The 18,398-nt window shown below is 41.9% G+C and overlaps 1 protein-coding gene across 2 annotated transcripts in view; it reads left to right on the top strand.

Moving 5' to 3' along the window:
• The window catches only part of EPB41L4A (erythrocyte membrane protein band 4.1 like 4A), a 193,655-nt gene that overhangs the window by 1,513 nt on the left and 173,744 nt on the right, over positions 1 to 18,398 (top strand). The window contains exons 2-3 of one of the 2 annotated variants that reach the window (XM_053294290.1): positions 150 to 1,039; positions 1,334 to 1,944. The exons of the other annotated variant lie outside the window; for it this stretch is intronic. Of the exons in view, the coding sequence (XP_053150265.1) occupies positions 1,846 to 1,944 (99 nt within the window). The 5' untranslated portion in view covers positions 150 to 1,039; positions 1,334 to 1,845. The remainder of the gene's footprint in view (positions 1 to 149; positions 1,040 to 1,333; positions 1,945 to 18,398) is intronic. 2 annotated transcript variants of the gene reach the window in all.

Raw genomic sequence — 18,398 nt, 5'->3', positions numbered from 1 at the left:
CCCCTAAGGAGAATCTCTGACAGTGCTCACAGTGTAGTCTCCCATTCAAATGCGAACCAGGGCAAACCCTTCTTAGCAAAGACTTAACCCCCGCCCCCCAAGAAAATTAACCTATCAGTACAAAAAAAAATTCCTTTTTAACGTTTTAGCGACAGTAGCTGTTGTAAAGGTTGCAGCGGCTGAGACCACCCCGCATCGGCTACGTCCCAGGAATTGCCCAGCAGGGGTCACTGCTGTCCCAGTGCAGCTGCGCCACCTCCCTTCCCGGTGTGCCGCTGCTAGGGCAGGGGAAGGTGAAAGGTTGGCAGGAGCAGAAGGGCGGAGGAAAAGGTAGGGAGGCAACGCCGGCTGGGCAGCCGACCGGGAAAAGGACTCGGCGGAGGTGGTAAGCAGCGGGCCGCAAGAAGACGCTGCAACGGCATTGCATTGTACTGGAGGAGATTTCGACCTGCCTGCTCCGCGTATAACGCGCGGCGGCCACCCGCAAAGCTGTGGCTGCTACGCGCCGGGCTGCGCTTCTAGCCATGTCGCCCAAGGAAAAGAACCGGGAAGCAGAGCTTCGTCCTAGCAGTGCAAGAGGACTAAGCAACGAGGCAGCCGCACTCCCCTCTCAGCCGCTTGGCCGCTTCTGGGGCACCACAAACTGAGCGAAGGCGGCGCCGGCTACGCTTTCCCGGGGCAGGTGACGGCTTGGTTGCTGCGCTGGGCGCCAACCTCCCTCTCAAGCCCCTTCACGAAGAACTTTGGCGCCGGGCGGAGGTGGTGGGCGTGAAGGGAAACCCCTGGAATTCGAATTCCTCGCCGTTTCCTCAACGGGGAGTGGCGGCGGGGCGAGGAGAAAGCGACGCAAAGCCGCCACTCGCGTCTTCATGCGAAGGCTAGAAGGGGAAGAAGAGGAAGACGCGCTGCCCGGCTGGAGAGCGCAAGCGGGTTGCGCCTTGCGCAGCGTGGCGGTGAGCTGAGCTCTCGCCCGAGCAGCGCTGCTCGCCGCCTCACGCCTTGTCGCGTGGAGCTGCTTCCCTGCCTGCGCTCAGTGCAGGTAACTCATTCGTATTTCTCGAACTCTGGAAAGGTTGGGAGTGTATGGGTGTGTTTCGTCTGCACGGTGCCCTTTCTCTTCTTGCACAAAAGAGCAGTCCGCGGGAGGGAGGGAGGGGGCAGGTGCGGGGAATAATCGATCCAGGGAGACCATGGCTCGGGGGAGCCTCCTCGGGAAGAGAATGGAGCTCTCTAGCCCATTTTCTTAAGTTCCTCTGGACTGGGAGGAGAGCAGTGTGAGGGCCGCTAGACTCTTAGGCCTCGACTGATGTTGTGTTTCCGTTTGTCCGTCTAGACAAGGAGTTCGTATTTATAGTCGGGTATCTAACCACTCATCGATACAGCTACGGTGCTACACAACTCCGTGGTTTCTTACGGCTGAACGGTGGACAGAGAAATCCATGGGCTTGCAAAGTGCCTGAACTGCAAACTTCTTTAAAAAATCACCTGCCAGAACTTTAATACCGCAGTATTAAGGAAATATCTCTCATGCCCAGCAACCAATGCTTTCCCCCCGCCCCCCTCATTCACAGGCAGCTCGGAGAACTTCAGCTTTTCTGCAGGATGTCTAAAGAGGATTTTACATTATTGTGTTCAGCTGACCCACCTTATTAGCAGCTGGAGACACGAGGGCAAAGAATAACCTGTTTTCTGCTTCCTCGACCTGGGTTGCTGAACCAAATAATTTATCATACACCACAGTAACCGAGTTGAAGACTCTCTACACGTTTTCTCTGTTCTTGGGCTTGGAATCACCCTCATCTCTCATTCCCATTTGTGCTTCGACATCAAAGCACTGAAACAGCCATGGGCTGTTTCTGTGCTGTCCCAGAGGAATTTTATTGTGAAGTTCTGCTTCTGGATGAATCCAAATTGACCTTGACCACCCAGCAGCAGGGGATAAAGGTAAGCACAGCCTGTTCTGTTTTCACTGGGGTTACCCAGGCACTTGTCAGTAGTTCTTGAAATGCTTTGTCTGGAGTTGAGCAATAGGGGGCAAATCTGCATGGAAACGCAGTGTTCAGAGAGCAGTTATCAAAACAGACTCTCTTCTAATTACCAGGAAATGGACATGTCAAGTGGCATTTAACTTTGCATCACATTTCACTACCAGAAAAGAAGAAATAGTAAGAAGCAAATAAAATATCATAACTTTATGTTGCAAAGTGTTTAGGCCAGTGGTGTGAGCCCTTGTGAAAACTTTTTCTAGATGGCTTCTTTGCTTTACATTACTTGGCACTATAGTTCTTAGGAGTTGTGGGCTCCATAATTGTTAAGTAGCTTTTCATCAAAATATGAAAAACAATCACTTTAAAAATATATACACACAAATAAGGATGGGTTCAGTGTTTTGCCTAATAAACTTGCGTTTGGGTTTGCATGAAAAGCATAGTTTGCATCAGAGGCATTGAATATTTGTCAGCATCCACTGAAGAGTGAAATCCGGCATGGGGGTCTTTATCCAGCTCCTTTTAAGCACATCCCAATTCCTCATGATTTAAATATGAGCGTTACATATGTCAACATGTGCTTCACATTCCCATTGAAATCAGTGTGATGTAAAAGTGCTTTAACTTTGGCTAGGTTGTGTCCCAGTTTTGATCATCCTCATAGTGATCAAAAATATATATGTAGTTGCATATAAAATGCTAAGTCTACAGGCACCAATCCTGTAAATGGGAAATGCAGGCCTAAGTCCAGTATTGTGTGGGTTCGGTCAGTATTCATGCTTGCACGTACAGCATATATGTAAATCTTTTTACAGAGTTTTGATTTTGTCTTCTCCCTTTCTGATAACTTCTTCAAATACTTTTCTGTTTTCTGTTTTATAAAACAAAAGGTTGATAGGGCCGAGTTTATTCCATAATGTCAGAGTCCTGTTACTGAAGGGTGCCTTTATCAGTTTACAGACTCTTTATATCAGAAAGGCAGGTTTAAAACATTTTTACATAAGTATTTGTGCAGGGAAGTGAGGATGATTTTAAGAATCTCAAATATGTGTTCATATTGTCTTTTCCTCACTCTTTAGTAGGCCTGTAGTATATTATGTGCTTTGTACATTGTTCTACAAATGTTGGACTGTCCTAGGAGGAAGGAAAGGATTTCACATTTGTAACAATAGTGAAGTTGTTCTGCTACAGATATCTGCCTATAACAAGTTCTCTTTAATGAGTATTCATGTCCTGCCTTGTTTGTGAACTTGATCATGAGTGCAAACTTGCTTGAAACTGAAGCTGGTTGCGGCAGTTCGGAGAACTCTAACATTATTTTAAATGGAAGAAGAATTTACTCCTCAAAGCTAAATGTTCACAATTAAGTTTGTCACTCTGATTTAAATGATACTTATTTCCAAGTGCACTTGCTTAGGATCAAAACCTGTGTGACTCCAGACCAGTGTATATTCTCCAGTCTTTTGGGTGCATGCAGCTGGGAATTAGGGCCAAATTAGATGTGACATTACATGTCTCACTGCTTAACTGTAGGCTTTGCTTTAAAAATGTAGTTGCAGGAATGGGGGTGTTTAAATCCTTTAATTTTGAGCTGTTTTCCTGCCAACCTCCCCCTGCCCCCCATATGAGTCTCCAAAGATGCCGTTTGATGAAGTAGCCCCTTCAGGGACCCATAGCAATTTGGGGGATTGGCATGAAGAAAGAGGGTTAAATACCCTTACCTCCCACATTTTAAAGTAAAAAATAAACCTGCACCATGATGATGATGATGATGATGATGTAATGCCTGTAGTGTCTTGTTTAGTTTGGCTTTTGGGTGCAACTAAGGTAATTCTTTGTTTATAGCATACATTTTCTTTAGGGGTACACTTTAAGTGTGCACCTAAAAATGTGTAATATATGATGAATACATTTTTACAAGTATTTTAAAATACAGGTCCACTTGCAAGGAAATCAGGATTATCTGTAGCTCTTTGAGTATATACCAGTTAGGAGAAATGTGGAGCAGAAATGAGCTACAGAAATGTGGAGCAGCCTTATGCCCACTGAAATAAACTGAACTAAAATGTGCAATTAGTTCACATCCCAACACAGCAGTGTTTGCTTAAGTTTGTTTATTTTATTTTTACTTTAATGGACTTAAGTGCACTTAGCTTTGTGTTGGATTGTGGCCTTAATATTTATACCACTTTAACTGTTAGCTTCTTCCCAAAGAATCCTGGGAAGTGTAGTCCAAAGTGCTTGGAATTTTCTTCTGGATTCCCTAGTGTCTCTCCCCCCCCACACGCAATGATTTTCTCAGTTCCCTGGGGAAAGAGAACTACTGTTGAAGGCTGAAATCCTATAGGTGAGTTCACATGACCCACTCCAAGTTTGAAAACTGGTAACATGTCGGTATAATTTTCAGAATGTGAGAGCATGCAAATCAGTTTGAAGTTCAATTTGAAGTTAGATGGAGAAAGTTGGGCAAATTTTGGTAACACAGTATAGGAACTGGACTTGGGCTGGTTGAGACATCATGCCTGCCAGGAGTGTGCACTTCCACACCGTGACACTTTTGGGACATGTTAACGGCTTATTGACTTCTAGCGGGTTCCATGTATGCTGTCCATTGAACTTGGTGTGACTTGCTTCCAAATCAATATTCTAAAGCTCATGTTTAAAATCTGTAGTGCAGATAAGTCCCTTGTCACAAATAAATCTCACTGGATTTCACCCTTTATGCTTAAGATAAGTTTAATGGAGTGGTAGAAATCATTGGCCCAGAGAGTAACAATTAATATAGGCAAGATAAAAATAAGTTCGTGAATGTAACCTTAAATTTATATTTGTTTTGTTTGCATTTTGCATGTGGTGGCATAGCCATGTAATATGTAGTGAGTTCTACTTCAGAGCATTTACATGAAAAGAGTCTAAAAGAATGCAGTGATTTTTAATTCATACCTGAGGGTTAAACTCGAGAGAATATGTCCCTCTGAAATGTCAGAATAGAGACATCATCCCTGCAGCATAACAGAAATCTAAAAGTACAAAAAAAATTGACAAGTAATAGATTGTTATGAATGGTGTGTACATTTCAAATAGTTTAAGAGTTGGTTGTTATGTCGCCACTTTACAAACACTTATTTTGTCTAAATTTCATTTATGTAAATAATAACTCAAGCACTTCATGATGGAAGCATTTTATTCTAAACAGGTTTAGCACATATGTTGTCGTAAAATCGCCGTGGATATAACTTGGATAATAGTTAGTTGCCTAAGAGTTAATACGTTCTTGGAGATATGCAACTTTAAAGTAACTGTTTGTTCTTTCCATTATGGAGCCTTGCTCCATTTCCTTGGATCATGTTGGTAGTACACCTTGGCCACTTTGGGGTATCTTTCACTCATATGAAACTGATTATCCTTTGAACCCATGTCTCAGGACAACACTGTCAGGGTACCTGTGGGGGAACGGTCGAGAGCAAGTCTGGGTACAGGAGAAGTACCTAAAAACATGATTCATAGAAAAGCAGCATGTAGAGAGATGTGAATATTGCAGGGGGAGTGAGTTTGGGCATAAATGTAAGAGAGCATGTTGCTGGAGCTACTTGAGGGATTCCTTGGGACAAAGGAGCATAGTGATTTGCAGAATTAGACCAGCAAACTGAGAAAAAATGATAGATGATGATAGAAGAGCTTAAAAGGAAAATGAGCACACAAACCAGTGTGGTGTAGTGGTTAGAGTGCTGGACTAGGACCTGGGAGACCTGAGTTCAAATCCCCATTCAGCCATGGTACTTGCTGGGTGAGACTGGACCAGTCACTTCTCTCTCAGCCTAACCTACTTCACAGGGTTGTTGTGAGGAGAAACTTAACTATGTACATCGCACTGGACTCCTTGGAGGAAGAGCAGAATATAAATGTAAAAATAAATACAAATAAAACTGTAAGGTAGACTGTCAGTTTTTCTGATATGTTTCTCTGACTGTGTACAAATGTACTGTTAAAAGAGGAGTTGACATTTTTTCTCCAGCGAGGTGAAGCCCTCCTCCCCACCCTCCCAACTTATGGAAAAACCAGACTTAAGAGCAGTTCCAACACTGCTTGACCCTCCCCACCCAGCTTCAAGATGGCTATATGTTTTTTTTAATATTTGAGAAATAAATATATTTGAGATATATTTATATGTCAAATATATTTTATATTTAATTTTATATTTCTAAATAAAAACATTCAGTTAAGATCTTCTTTCACTACCTTGTTTGTTTTAAAACAATCATTTATTTTAATGTTGCAATATTGTTCTAGGACTCGGTAGGTTTGACATCACAGGTGTGTGTGGCTAATCAGTGCTGTCTACATTCAGATTCTGCTTGCAAAATCAGCTTTTCCTAAGCTTGACCCTGGTGAGGAAATTGTTCATCTTTCCCAGATATGGTGGGTTTGCTTCCAGAGTGGTTTCACTCGAAGTGCACTACTGTATCAAATAATATATATTTGTAACTTAGTGGGAAAGCAAGGAGGAGCAAATAATAAAAAGTACACTGGTTGCTTGACCTGCTGTATTTCTGTCAGTTGATATCAGTGATTTCATGTGGCATAGACTATGAATAGAGTGGAATAACTACAATTCACTGTTCTGACTAAAGAGAGCGGTGATACATCTGCAGTCTAATGCTGAATACATTTACTTGGAAATAAGGACCCCCAAGTCACCACCTTGCATCCTAGATATTTGCCACACACCTTTTAAATCCCTTGATGTAGTAGGAGATAAGGCAACCATGGGTTCTTCTGTCCACACCTTCATCAGTTACATTCCCTTCCCCGACTTACTGTGCAGCACCGGTTGCAGTGGGGGTGGCAGGATCTTCAAGGTGGTAACTTGGTTTGTGATTGCGTAGGAAGCTTCTTCCCTGCACTGCTATTCCCTACTGCTGGGGAGTGTGTGAGGACCATGTGGTCATAGCCAAGCATGATGAGACCTATGTGGTTGATCCAACTCATGCAGTTGCTTAATTCATTCTCTCTCTCTCTCTCTCTCTCTCTCTCACACACACACACACACACACACACACACACACACACACACACACACACACTCTTTTTCTATTCAGTGGTGAGATGTTGTACCATGGAGAAATGGCACTCATGCTACCAATGAAGTAGTCCTTGGGTCCATTGAGTTCTGTGGTACTTGCTTCCTGGCAAGTATGCTGATGATCTCATCAGTTCTAATGCAGTTCTTTCAGCTGTTGTGACCACAGTGGACATAGGTCTGCTGGAACTATCCAGAGACACTGATTTTCAAACTGTAATGTCTGAGATGTACTTGTGTACACCAGTGATATCAAGTTGTCTGCCAGAAGAATATTGCCATGGTGTTGTGATTGCAACAATTTTTGAGGTCTTTGCCTTATCGCTGTTGCCCTTACACTGGGAAATGAAATAAATTACAAGACAGAAGATAAAGAGCCAACATATTGTGAAGCAGGCATAGAAAGCGGTCTGTCTCAGGAATAAAATTCCTGAATTATTGCTTGTTCAAATGGCTGTATGTGACTTAACGGGGAATCCACTTGTCACCATTGACACCATTCCGGTGCTCCCCACAGCTATTCCCGCATGCCAGTGGCTTGTCTCCCAGCTGCACAGCGGCCATGTGCATTCCGGCTTCGCACAGAGGCAGCTGGGAGATGCCCCGCTGGCGTGTGGGCCTAGCTGGGGGGAGCACCGGGATGATGTCAGTGGTGGCGAGTGGAGGAGGAGCAATTATGGACCTGGTCTCCTCTCCTTTAAAGGGGCTGCATAAGCCCTCGTTTTTTTTTTTTTTTTTAAATATACTTTTTATTCAAGTTTCACAACACAAAAGGACAAACACAACTTATACAAACATTCATGAAGACATACGATGAAGACTTCATAAGCCCTCGGTTTTAAAGGGATATGCCTTGTGATTTGGAAGCCAAATCACGTTTTGGCACATCCCTACTTTGTATAGCATTTTCTCTTTGTAGCCTCTATGCTTCCTTCACTTGTTTTTCTAGGACCATGCCTCTGTGGCCTTCCCTTCTAGCCTTGCCCTTTTCTGTCTCTCATAATCTTTGTTGCTTGGCCCTGGATTCCAGCAAATGAAGCTTTCATCTGAGAATCAGAGGTTTGAGTCAGTGACAAGAGCTTGTTACTGTGTTAAATCAGTCTTGGCCAATGGCTTTCGGAATATGTCCACTTGCCTGAATCACTTTATTGAAGACTCGATATACTACTTGCATAAAAATGAACTCAATGTTTTTGATGTGTTGGATTCAGTTGTGAGAGATTGTAAGCATAGATATTTTTGTATTCAGAATTTCATCTAAAACTTAGCTGTACGGTTAATATTGGAAGGAGAGAGCCTTGTTTCACTTGGACCATTACCTGGAGAGAGTTCCACTTCACCTTAAGCTGTCATATCTGTAGTCTCAAGGTTTTAAGTCTCAATTATCCTAATTGTGTATGTGGGTCTGTGGTTCTATGACTGGCTCCCTCTCTGGGAATGTTTTGGGAGCATCATGACTAGCATGCCTCAGCGGCGCTACACTCATCCCCTTTCTTCCTGTACTTTGACAGCCAAGGATAATGCTTTCACAACCCTTGACAGCCAGGGACAACAGTTCAGGCAGCAGATCATGGGAATGCCAACCAGGCAGCAAGATACTTCTGCCAACACTTTTGGAGGAGCTCTTTGGGACTGGTCTGACCCTTGCAAACTTTGCAAAGAACGCTTCTCCTCATTCTCCCTGCAAAGCTTGCAAGAAGCACGAGAAGAGAAGAGGAAGCTGCTATCAACCTCCCTGCATTTTAAAAGCCTGCAAAGTGTTGGTTTTGAAAGAGGACTGAGCCCCCACCAGAGATGTGGGGAAAGGATCATTTTGCACCTCTCTTCAAGAGGGGCTGCCCCTGTTAGCAACTGTTTGGAAGGTTGTCCATCAGGCCAGAGTATGATCAGAAGTGAGTGTTCTGTAGTAGACTTCAGCAATGGTATACCACCAGACCTGGGCACTCATCGGGCCAAACCATGTTAGGTGCTACTAAAGGCTGCTTGTATTCACACAAGAGAGAGCTTGCACAGCTTGAATTCATTTATCTCAAGTTGACATGGCTGTAATATGGGATAGAGAAGAGGCTTTTTAAAAAGGTTTAGAATTTTGACATTGTAACTGAATGTTTAATATAGTTCTATACATATTGCATCATTCACATGCATCATCATATCAACTCGCTTCATATTTCTAGCATTCATTTGGAAAAGACTGGAAGGAACAAAAGATCTTGCAAATCTTTCCATAAATTAACTACTCTTTAAAATGACTGTCATTATTTGAAATAGATTACTAATTTTTCCTGCAACTTTACAGATGAGACCAGCAATTCTGAATTCTCCAAGGAATAACCATGTAATGAATGAGTATTGAGACACTTTATTTTCCCAGGATGCATCTAACTAAATTAATGAAACTGGCATGACAGCACAACAGAAACGCATTAATTTTTAAATGAAGTTACCTCCTGGTCAGCCTGAGGTTTGAGCAATAATGGCCTTGAATGGGGCTGATATAGTTGTTTTAATGAATGGTAATTTTCTAATGCAAGTAGAAAACATGGAGGCATTGTATTCTTTAAATTTAATAATCTTCCATTTGCATGTCTAATTTAGACTTTTGCTGTAGAAGCAGCAAATTTAGAAAGACTGTGTGCTGCAGGATGCCCCCTTTGAAATAAATCATATTCATCCTTGCCTCATTGAAAATTGCTAAAAAAAATGAAGCTACCAACTGTGGAATTATAATGATTAGGAAATAAGTGTGTTAGCTTGCAGGGTGGGGGAATCTGGGTTTTGGCAATACTCCTGTGCTTAAGAAAGAACTCTGAAATGCTGACAGCTATGGCTTGTCTTATATTTTGCAACTTGGATGCTGAGGCAGTATTGGACTTGTACAAGAAACAAAGATGATGTGGCAACTTCATCTTCAAAAATATGATGTATTATGCTGTAACTTATATTATTTAGGTTATTAGATATAACTGCCATTGTGGTACAGTTGTGGAAACTGCAGCAGTGGAAGGGACAGGGGGCATTCAGCTGGAGATTAAGCAGCTATGGGCCAGTATCCTCAAAGCTCATACAATTGATATGCTAAGAGTTGAACTGAGATGCCATACGTCTTCAGGTGCTTTTTTTGTTATTGGACTCATAAACTGAAGAGCTAGAGAAAAGGAGGGCTAGTAGGGAAAGCAAGAACAAAGTGGAAGAAAAAGCAATGCTAGTCTAACTCCAGTCCAGAAGAATTCAGAAAGCTTTTGGCAGTATATAAGGCAGTATACAATTTCCAGATTGCCATGTGAGATCTTTGACCAGTGGAAAAAATGTCAGTGTTGATTTGGTGTGTACTAACCAACAGGACCAACTGGCATCCACATAAACTAAGCAGTGCTTGGCACTCTACTGATGGACTTGCATTTTGAACAACCCACATATGATTGAGATCGGACTTCTGCATGTGCCAAAGCAATCGCGTAGCCACCTCTGTATGAGGTGAGCAATAGTTGCCATAAACTGAAGTGGTCATGCAAATAGGTGCTTGGTCTTAAATGAAGAGTAAATCAGTTTTATTTTTGTTTAGACAATAGTTTAATGTGTGTCTAAAGTAATTGGGCGCTTCTCAAAATATCATTCTCCCAGTAGAAATTCATGTACAAACATCTGGGATAGGTTTGTCAGACTTTGTTGTTTTATGCGTACTCCAAATACTTGGGAAACTATCCCATCATCCTTTACAACATCAAGATACTTGCCTTAATACAGACTATGTATATTTTTTACTACACCCAATATTCATTTAATAGTGTAAGGCAAGACTGTTGCTGGTACGGTTGATCCCCATGGGCGTTGGAACATCCAGTGCAAATGTGTAGGAGGGAAGATGAAGATATCCTGATGAAAAACAAGAAAATTACTCCTGAAGTTGGAAGAGTTCATGGGGAGGTGAATATTACTCAGTGTATCAGAATGAATATTAATATTCTGGAGAGAATCATTGTTGAATTGTTCACTTGTACAGTAAGTAGTTGAAGGTGGACTGTAGTGTTCTCTCTACTTCTTTTCATCTATGTGCGGAATAAGTTTTGTTCTGAGCAGCAACATTAAAGCAGTGTGTGCGCACGTGATGGTGCCATTGCTCGGTGGTAGAGCATCTGTTTTGCATGGAGAAGTTCCCAGGTTCAATCCCTGGCATCTCCAGGTATAGCTGGGAAAGACTCCTGCCTGAAACCCTGGACACTGAGAGTTGCTGCCAGGAGAGATGGTCTTGTGGTAGCAGGCATGACTTGTCAAAACAGTGGTACATCTGTTGGTGACCTCCAGACTTTACTTCTGTAATTCGCTTTACGTGGGCCTTTGTACGTAGTCCAGAAACTTGAGTTGGTTCAGAACGCGGCAGCCAGGTTGGTCTCTGGGTCATCTCGGAGAGACCATATTACTCCTTTACTGATGGAGCTACACTGGCTGCCAATATGTTTCCCGACAAAATACAAAGTACTAGTTATAACTTATAAAGCCCTAAATGGCTTAGGCCCTGGGTATCTAGGAGAGCGTCTTCTTCACTACAAGCCCTACCGCCCATTGAGGTCATCTGAGGAGGTCCATCTCCAGTTACCACCAACTCGTTTGGTAGCTACACAGAGACGGGCCTTCTCGGTCGCTGCCCCCAGATTGTGGAATGCACTCCCTGCTGAGATACGATCCTCCCCATCTCTGGCAATTTTCAAAAAACACCTGAAAACCCATCTTTTCAGCCAAGCTCTCTCAGCTTCCTAAAAATTTTTTTTGTTTTAATTTCTGGTTTATTTTAAAATTGTTTAAGTTTTTTGTATATGTCTTTAACTCGTTTTATGTTATTGTTAACTGCCCAGAGACAAAAGTTTGGGGCGGTGTACAAATTTGATTAAATAAATAATATTTTGTTGCACAACCTTTTGAGGCAATCACTGCAAACAAGCGATTCCTGTAGCTCTCAATGAGACTTCTGCACCTGTCAACAGGTAGTTTGGTCCACTCTTCCTGAGAAAACTGCTCCAGCTGTGTCAGGTTTGAAGGGTGCCTTCTCCAGACTGCATGTTTCAGTTCTTTCCATAGATGTTCAATAGAATTCAAATCGGGGCTCATAGAAGGCCACTTCAGAATAGTCCAATGTTTTGTCCTTAGCCATTCTTGGGTGCTTTTAGCTGTGTGTTTTGGGTCATTATCCTGTTGGAGGATCCATGACCTGCGACTAAGACAGAGCTTTCTGGCAGTGGGCAGTACGTTTCGATCCAGAATGTCTTGATAGTCTTGAGATTTCATTGTTCCTTGCACAGACTCAAGGCATCCCATTCCAGACGCAGCAAAGCAGCCCCAAAACATAACCGAGCCTCCTCCATGTTTCACAATAGGTATGGTGTTCTTTTTTCCAAGTATGGGGAGGGCATCTGTCACTGACGGGTTGTCAGCCTCTGCAGGGGCATAGTGATGTTGGAGTGGGCCCAGAGACAAGATTTAAAATGGGCCCCAACTCACACATCATCCTAAATTTTTTTTAAAGGTTTTGTAAATTGTGGATGATGCAAGTCATTTAATGGTACTAGAGAAAGACATGCTGTTCTGGTAGCTCCAGATCTTAACACTCACATCAATTTCGGAGGATGAATACAACTGAAGGAAGCCCAGGCGGGTGCGTGGCTGGGGGAGTCAGTCATGTGACTTGCCTCTGGGGTGTCCCCCAAGGCAGTGGGCCCCTAGACAACTGTCTTCCCTTGCCCTATTATAGTTACGCCCCTGAGCCTCTGCATGCTCCAAGACAGGATCAATGAAAAACGAGCATGTAGTCCACTCTCTCTGCTCTTCCCCCTGCTTGCCAGTTCTGGTCCTGTCTTCACTCCAGGACAGTCTATTTTTGCTGGACCTCGTTCTTTCATCTTGTTCTCTGTGTGCAAGCGGGGGGGAAGGAGTTGCTTTTTTTTCACAGATTGTTTGGTCTCGGTCTCATGAGTTACACCCCTTCTGTTTGCTCCACGTGTGATTTCCCTTCTCTTTCCTTAATATCCGAGCCAAAGAACCCTTCACAGTAAGTCTACCAATGTTTCTTTCTTTGAAAGCTTCCTTTTTTTGTCTGTGGACATAGAGCTGATGTGACTTGCCAAAAAGCTCAAGTTCTGTCTCATGTGTCCAAACGACATTCTCCCAGAAACATTGTCAATATGCACTTGTCAATATGCATTTGAGCAAATTCAAGTCTGGCTTTTTTAATGTTTTTCTTTCAACAATGGAGTCCTCCTTGGTTGTCTTCCATTGAGCCCACTGTCACTCAAAAAGCAACTGATGGTGCGATCAGACACTGATGGACCTTGACCTTGGAGTTCAGCTTGTATCTCTTTGGAAGTTGTCCTTGGCTTTTTGTCTACCATTCTTACTGTCCTTCTGCCCATTCTGGGGTCGATTTTCTGCTTGTGGCCATGTCCAGGGAGGTTGGCTACAGTCCCATGGACCTTGAACTTCTTAATATTTGCAATTGATGTCACAGGCACATCAAACTGCTTGGAGATGGTCTTATAGCCTTTGTCTTTAACATGCTTGTCTATCATTTTCTTTATGATCTCCTCAGAAAACTCTCTCCTTTGTTTTCTCTGGTTCATGTTCATTGTGGGACACACAGTGATACCAAACAGCAGAGTAACTACTTTTCTCCATTTGAATAGGCAGAATGACCGATTGCTCAATTGGAGACATGTGTGATACTAATGAAAGAAAACAGCTAATTTGAAAAATCATTCTAATCCAATTATTCATGATCTTTTCTAGCAGTACCAACAAATGTGTCCAGGCCACTTTAGAATATCTTTGTAGAATAAGCAATACTTTATCACTTTTCACACTTGGCTTTGCTTTACTCGATGACATACAGGTATACATGGAACAATTGCTTTTCATTTAATCGCTTTTCAGGAGGCATAAAACACTTTTTCAATGAGCTGTAAGGGTACCAACAAATTTGTCCATGTGCGTATCTATCCTGGCTAACTGGAGTAGTTTGAACAGGATTGCCCTGAAATTCAGGTTCTCGCAATCGGTTCTGCAGGGCTCACTAATCCTGATTAACTTTTTAACCACCATGGTCCTTGTGCTTGTGTGAACCCAGCCCAAATTGATTAATTTAACAAAGGTTTAATTAAATGACTCTTTTAGACATAACAGTTAAAATTTGGGACAATCTTTTCCCCTCCATACTATAATAGAGAAAGATTAGTAATAGCAGTCACACATTATTTTAAATGTGGTGATTACATAAGAAGAGTCCTGTTGGATTAGACCAAAAAGGGCCAGATTCCACTGACCAAAGGCCCACCAAGACAGTCTTCTATTACTATTACTAGTCAAGCAGATGCCTTTTGAAAGCCCACAAGGAGAATGTGGAGGCAATAGTCCTCTTCTGTTGTTGCTCCCTTGGCAACTGATACTCAGAGTGCACATGGATATTCTACAAAGCCAGTTAATTTTATCAGGTTCCAACTCGTCTTTCCACATACTTGTTGCTTCTGACAAGATATATAGAAACAATAATAATAAAACATAAAACGCAATATTCAGCAATAGTCTAACAGCAATGGAAAGTTTAGATACATAAAACATTCTTCATTTAGTTTGACAACTCTTTTAAAGAAATAATTATTAACATAAGTCTCTGAACACTTTGAAAGGGATGCATTTTGCCATAGCTCTCAATGAGCTCATTCCATCACATTGGGACATTTGCATAGAACTGATCCACAGAGAGAAGAAAAATGAATGGTGAAAATATTACTGACTGTAATCTTTAACACTTACTGGGAAGTAAATTCCATAAATTGTACATCTTGCGTCCAAATGAATGTGTGTGTTTATATAGGTGAGTGAGTATACTACTAAATAAAAATAATAAAATTTGTTAGCCGCCCCATAACAAATTGTTCTCTGGGCGGCTCACAACAGAAGATTAAAACATACAATAAAAACACAACATATTAAATCATAACAGACAAAAAAGGTAAGACGAAAATACAATACAAAACAGCTTAAAAACTCATTTTAAAATAAGTTAAAAATCAGATCAAATCTGAAAACCAGAATTTAAAAGACCTGGGTGAACAAAAGGGTCTTTTACCTGGCGTCTAAAAGAACAAAGGGATGAAACCAGGCGAACCTCACTGGGGAGGCTATTCCATAAATGGGGTACAACCACCAAAAAGACCCTCTTGTTTGGTAGGGCACCTGGAGTTGGGCCTATGAAGAAGATCTTATGTTTTGGGTTGGGACAAGGTGCTCTCTATAGAAACAGAAGGCAAATGGAAATGAGTTTACAACGAATTCTAGAGAAGACATCTTAACCTTTTATCTGAGAGGTCTCTGTACTTATGGATGGACTCAAATAGAGACCTTTGTCTTAATAATATGCACTTGTAGCATATTTTGACATACAGCACTCATATTTTGTTTAATTTATTGAGGGGAAAAAGCTAAGGAAAAATCTTACTACACAACTGAAGAGCTGCTGTGTTAAAAAGTTTATCCTTGTAATGCTGCCAAGTTAAATGTTACTGTTTAGTTAAATCTGTCTTGATCGGAACACACCCAGTCTTCCTTTAAAAAATAAAATAAAAATAGCAGCTTATTTGGCTTCTCTCCTGACCCCCCCCTTTTTTTGGCACAGTTTTTAGCACTGTTGTTAATGTGTACTGAAAAAACCTATGCTACTGGCAAGAAAATATCACTGGACACAATCCACCCAAACTGCAGCTGGGTCAACTTCACTCTTTTAAAATAGATTATGTGAGCCCCATTAGCTTTTGAAGTGGATAGATGATACACTGTACAGCGACACTACTTGATACATTGCCCCCATTGACATGCAAATAGTTAGAACCACTGGGTACATCATGCCAACGCTGGTAGCATCTTTGTTTTTCTTTTATCGTAAAAATTGCAGGTGCTGTATTGGAGTAATATGTGTAGAATCAACTAGTCAAAAGCTGTTTGCCTTCAGTGAATGGGCTCTGTATACATGATTTTGGAGGCCCTCAATTGTTTGGAGAGAGTCTCCATGCATCCAAGTTGTAAGCACATAGGCTCTGTGCTCAAAGGAATGCCCAATATGTAGAGTTTGTTGGTGGGGAGAATGGGCATGATCTTTCTCTTCCTCTGCATATTGACTATACATGATATATGATAGTCTAAAAAGGGCTTTAGTTATTAGGCTGGTTCACACAATCATCAAAAGCATGTTAAAAGCTGGGCTACCCATGTTTTACTGCTGTGTGAACTCACAAATATTCCTCCAGCCCAGGTTTCTCATACCAGGGTAACCCAGGTTCTTTACCCTGCTCTTAACCAAGCTAGGAAGGAAAGAGAGCCCTCCTACCTTGATCTTCTGGTTGTGTAAACTTACTCACCTTTTCTACCCTGGAAGCAATAGAGAGCTTTGACTACAGGGGCTGCAAATCATCGATGTGCCAATCTATGCACGTCGGTCTGTGCAGCTGCTTCAGCAGGACCGAGTCCACCTCCTGCTCCTTGTGGCCAATTAGAGGGTAGCTGCTGATGTAACGGGGCTTTCCAGTCAACTGGTGGCTCAAAGCATGCTGGGAAGGCCTTTAAGACCTTTGGAGGATCTTCTGTGCTTCCAGCTTCTGATTTCAACAATGGAGGCCTCACCTGGCTTAACTGTGTGTTCCCTGGGCTTGCAGACCCAAAGAGAGGTTCTGATAATCTGCTGTAGATAAAATAGGAGCTCCCTGTCCTTCCAACCCATCCCTAAATGGTCGTGTGAACAGACCTATTATGGTACGTACTTAAGTGTGGCTATACAGGAACATAGGAAGCTGCCATACACTTGAGTCAGACCATTGGTCTATCTATCTCAGTATTGTCTACACAGACTGGCAGCGGCTTCTCCAAGGTTACAGGCAGGAATCTCTCTCAGCCCTATCTTGGAGAAGCCAGGGAGGGAACTTGAAACCTTCTGCTCTTCCCAGAGCAGCTCCATCCCGTGAGGGGAATATCTTGCAGTGCTCACACACCAAGTCTTCCATTCAGATGCAACCAGGGCAGACCCTGCTTACCTAAGGGGACAAGTCATGCTTTCTACTACAAGACCAGCTCTCCTCTCCACTAGACCAGCTCTCCTCTCCATTTTCAAAGCATGGATATGCTCTTATGTGACCTGAATTGGTATTTTGAAAGAAGAAAGTATAACTTTTCACTTGGGCATAGGCTGAAATATGTTGAAATTCTGATGTTTAGTTATTTCAAGTCAGGTCTGTGGATAAATAAGAGCTAAACTTGTAGTCTTGCATGTGAGGCATCTGAATAAGTTTACCTGGGGACCTTCTGAACAAAGATGTTTTGTTTTTATTTTAAAAACACCCTTTGTCTAGCAAGCCTCTGAAGAATTTTCTCTAAGACAGAGATTACCTTTGAAGATATGCATAGAATCATTTGCACATTTGAAGTTAGATGTGACAGTGCCATGTAAATAGAAGTACTGACATATGGTGGAAAGTTCTTCAAAGAGCAGATGTAAAATCAGGGCCACAGTAGACTTGGATCAATCCCAGTGAACAAAAAGCTATTCATGTTCTTTAAAATAAAAAACATTTTCATAAGATCTTTGAAGTTTAAACAAAATCTCTGAAATTTTTAAGTTACCTGAGTCTTACCTTCAAACATTTTCTAAAAAAAACCCACCTACAAGAAAGGTTTGTTTCAGAGCTTTTAATTACATGTAATAATATAGTCTCGAGGTGTAAGAAGGGTGTTGCAGACAGTGTCCTCTCTCCTTTCTTCTCCTTGCAGTGCATCTTCCCTCAGAGAATCCTTTTCCTTAATTTACTGCTATTGTTTGTTTGTTTGTTTTAACCAAAGATCCCATCTGAGATCAGGATCCTGTTATGCAAGTTTTCACTTTGAACAGACCAGACAGACAAGTGCAGAATAGGATTAAAAACTCCCCCATTCTTTGTATTTTACAATGAGGAATATTACAAAGAATTTGGCGTGAAATGTTGCATCCATTGATATCTCTAGTGGTTTGTTGTTTACTTTTGCTCTAGATTGCTTCTAACCTTTTGAAGTAGTTGTTACGGAGCAAAACGCTTTGATCTTAACCCCAAATAGATACAAAGTTAACATTTAGTGTATAGTCTGAGGCTGCATCTGGACCAATTCTGTTTATTTAATCAAAAGTATGAACCAGTGATTTCAGTGTCAGTTACTCCTAAGTAAGTGTACATAGGATTGTAGTTGCAGCCTTAATTGTTCTAGCTCTCTCATTACATTTTTAATGTAATACTCCCTGATGTTTTGGAGCGGGGTGACTCAGC

This window comes from Hemicordylus capensis, chromosome 2 (assembly GCF_027244095.1).
Source record: "Hemicordylus capensis ecotype Gifberg chromosome 2, rHemCap1.1.pri, whole genome shotgun sequence".
In the NCBI taxonomy this organism is placed as follows: Eukaryota; Metazoa; Chordata; class Lepidosauria; order Squamata; family Cordylidae; genus Hemicordylus; species Hemicordylus capensis.
This window is presented reverse-complemented; position numbering and strand designations above follow the sequence as displayed.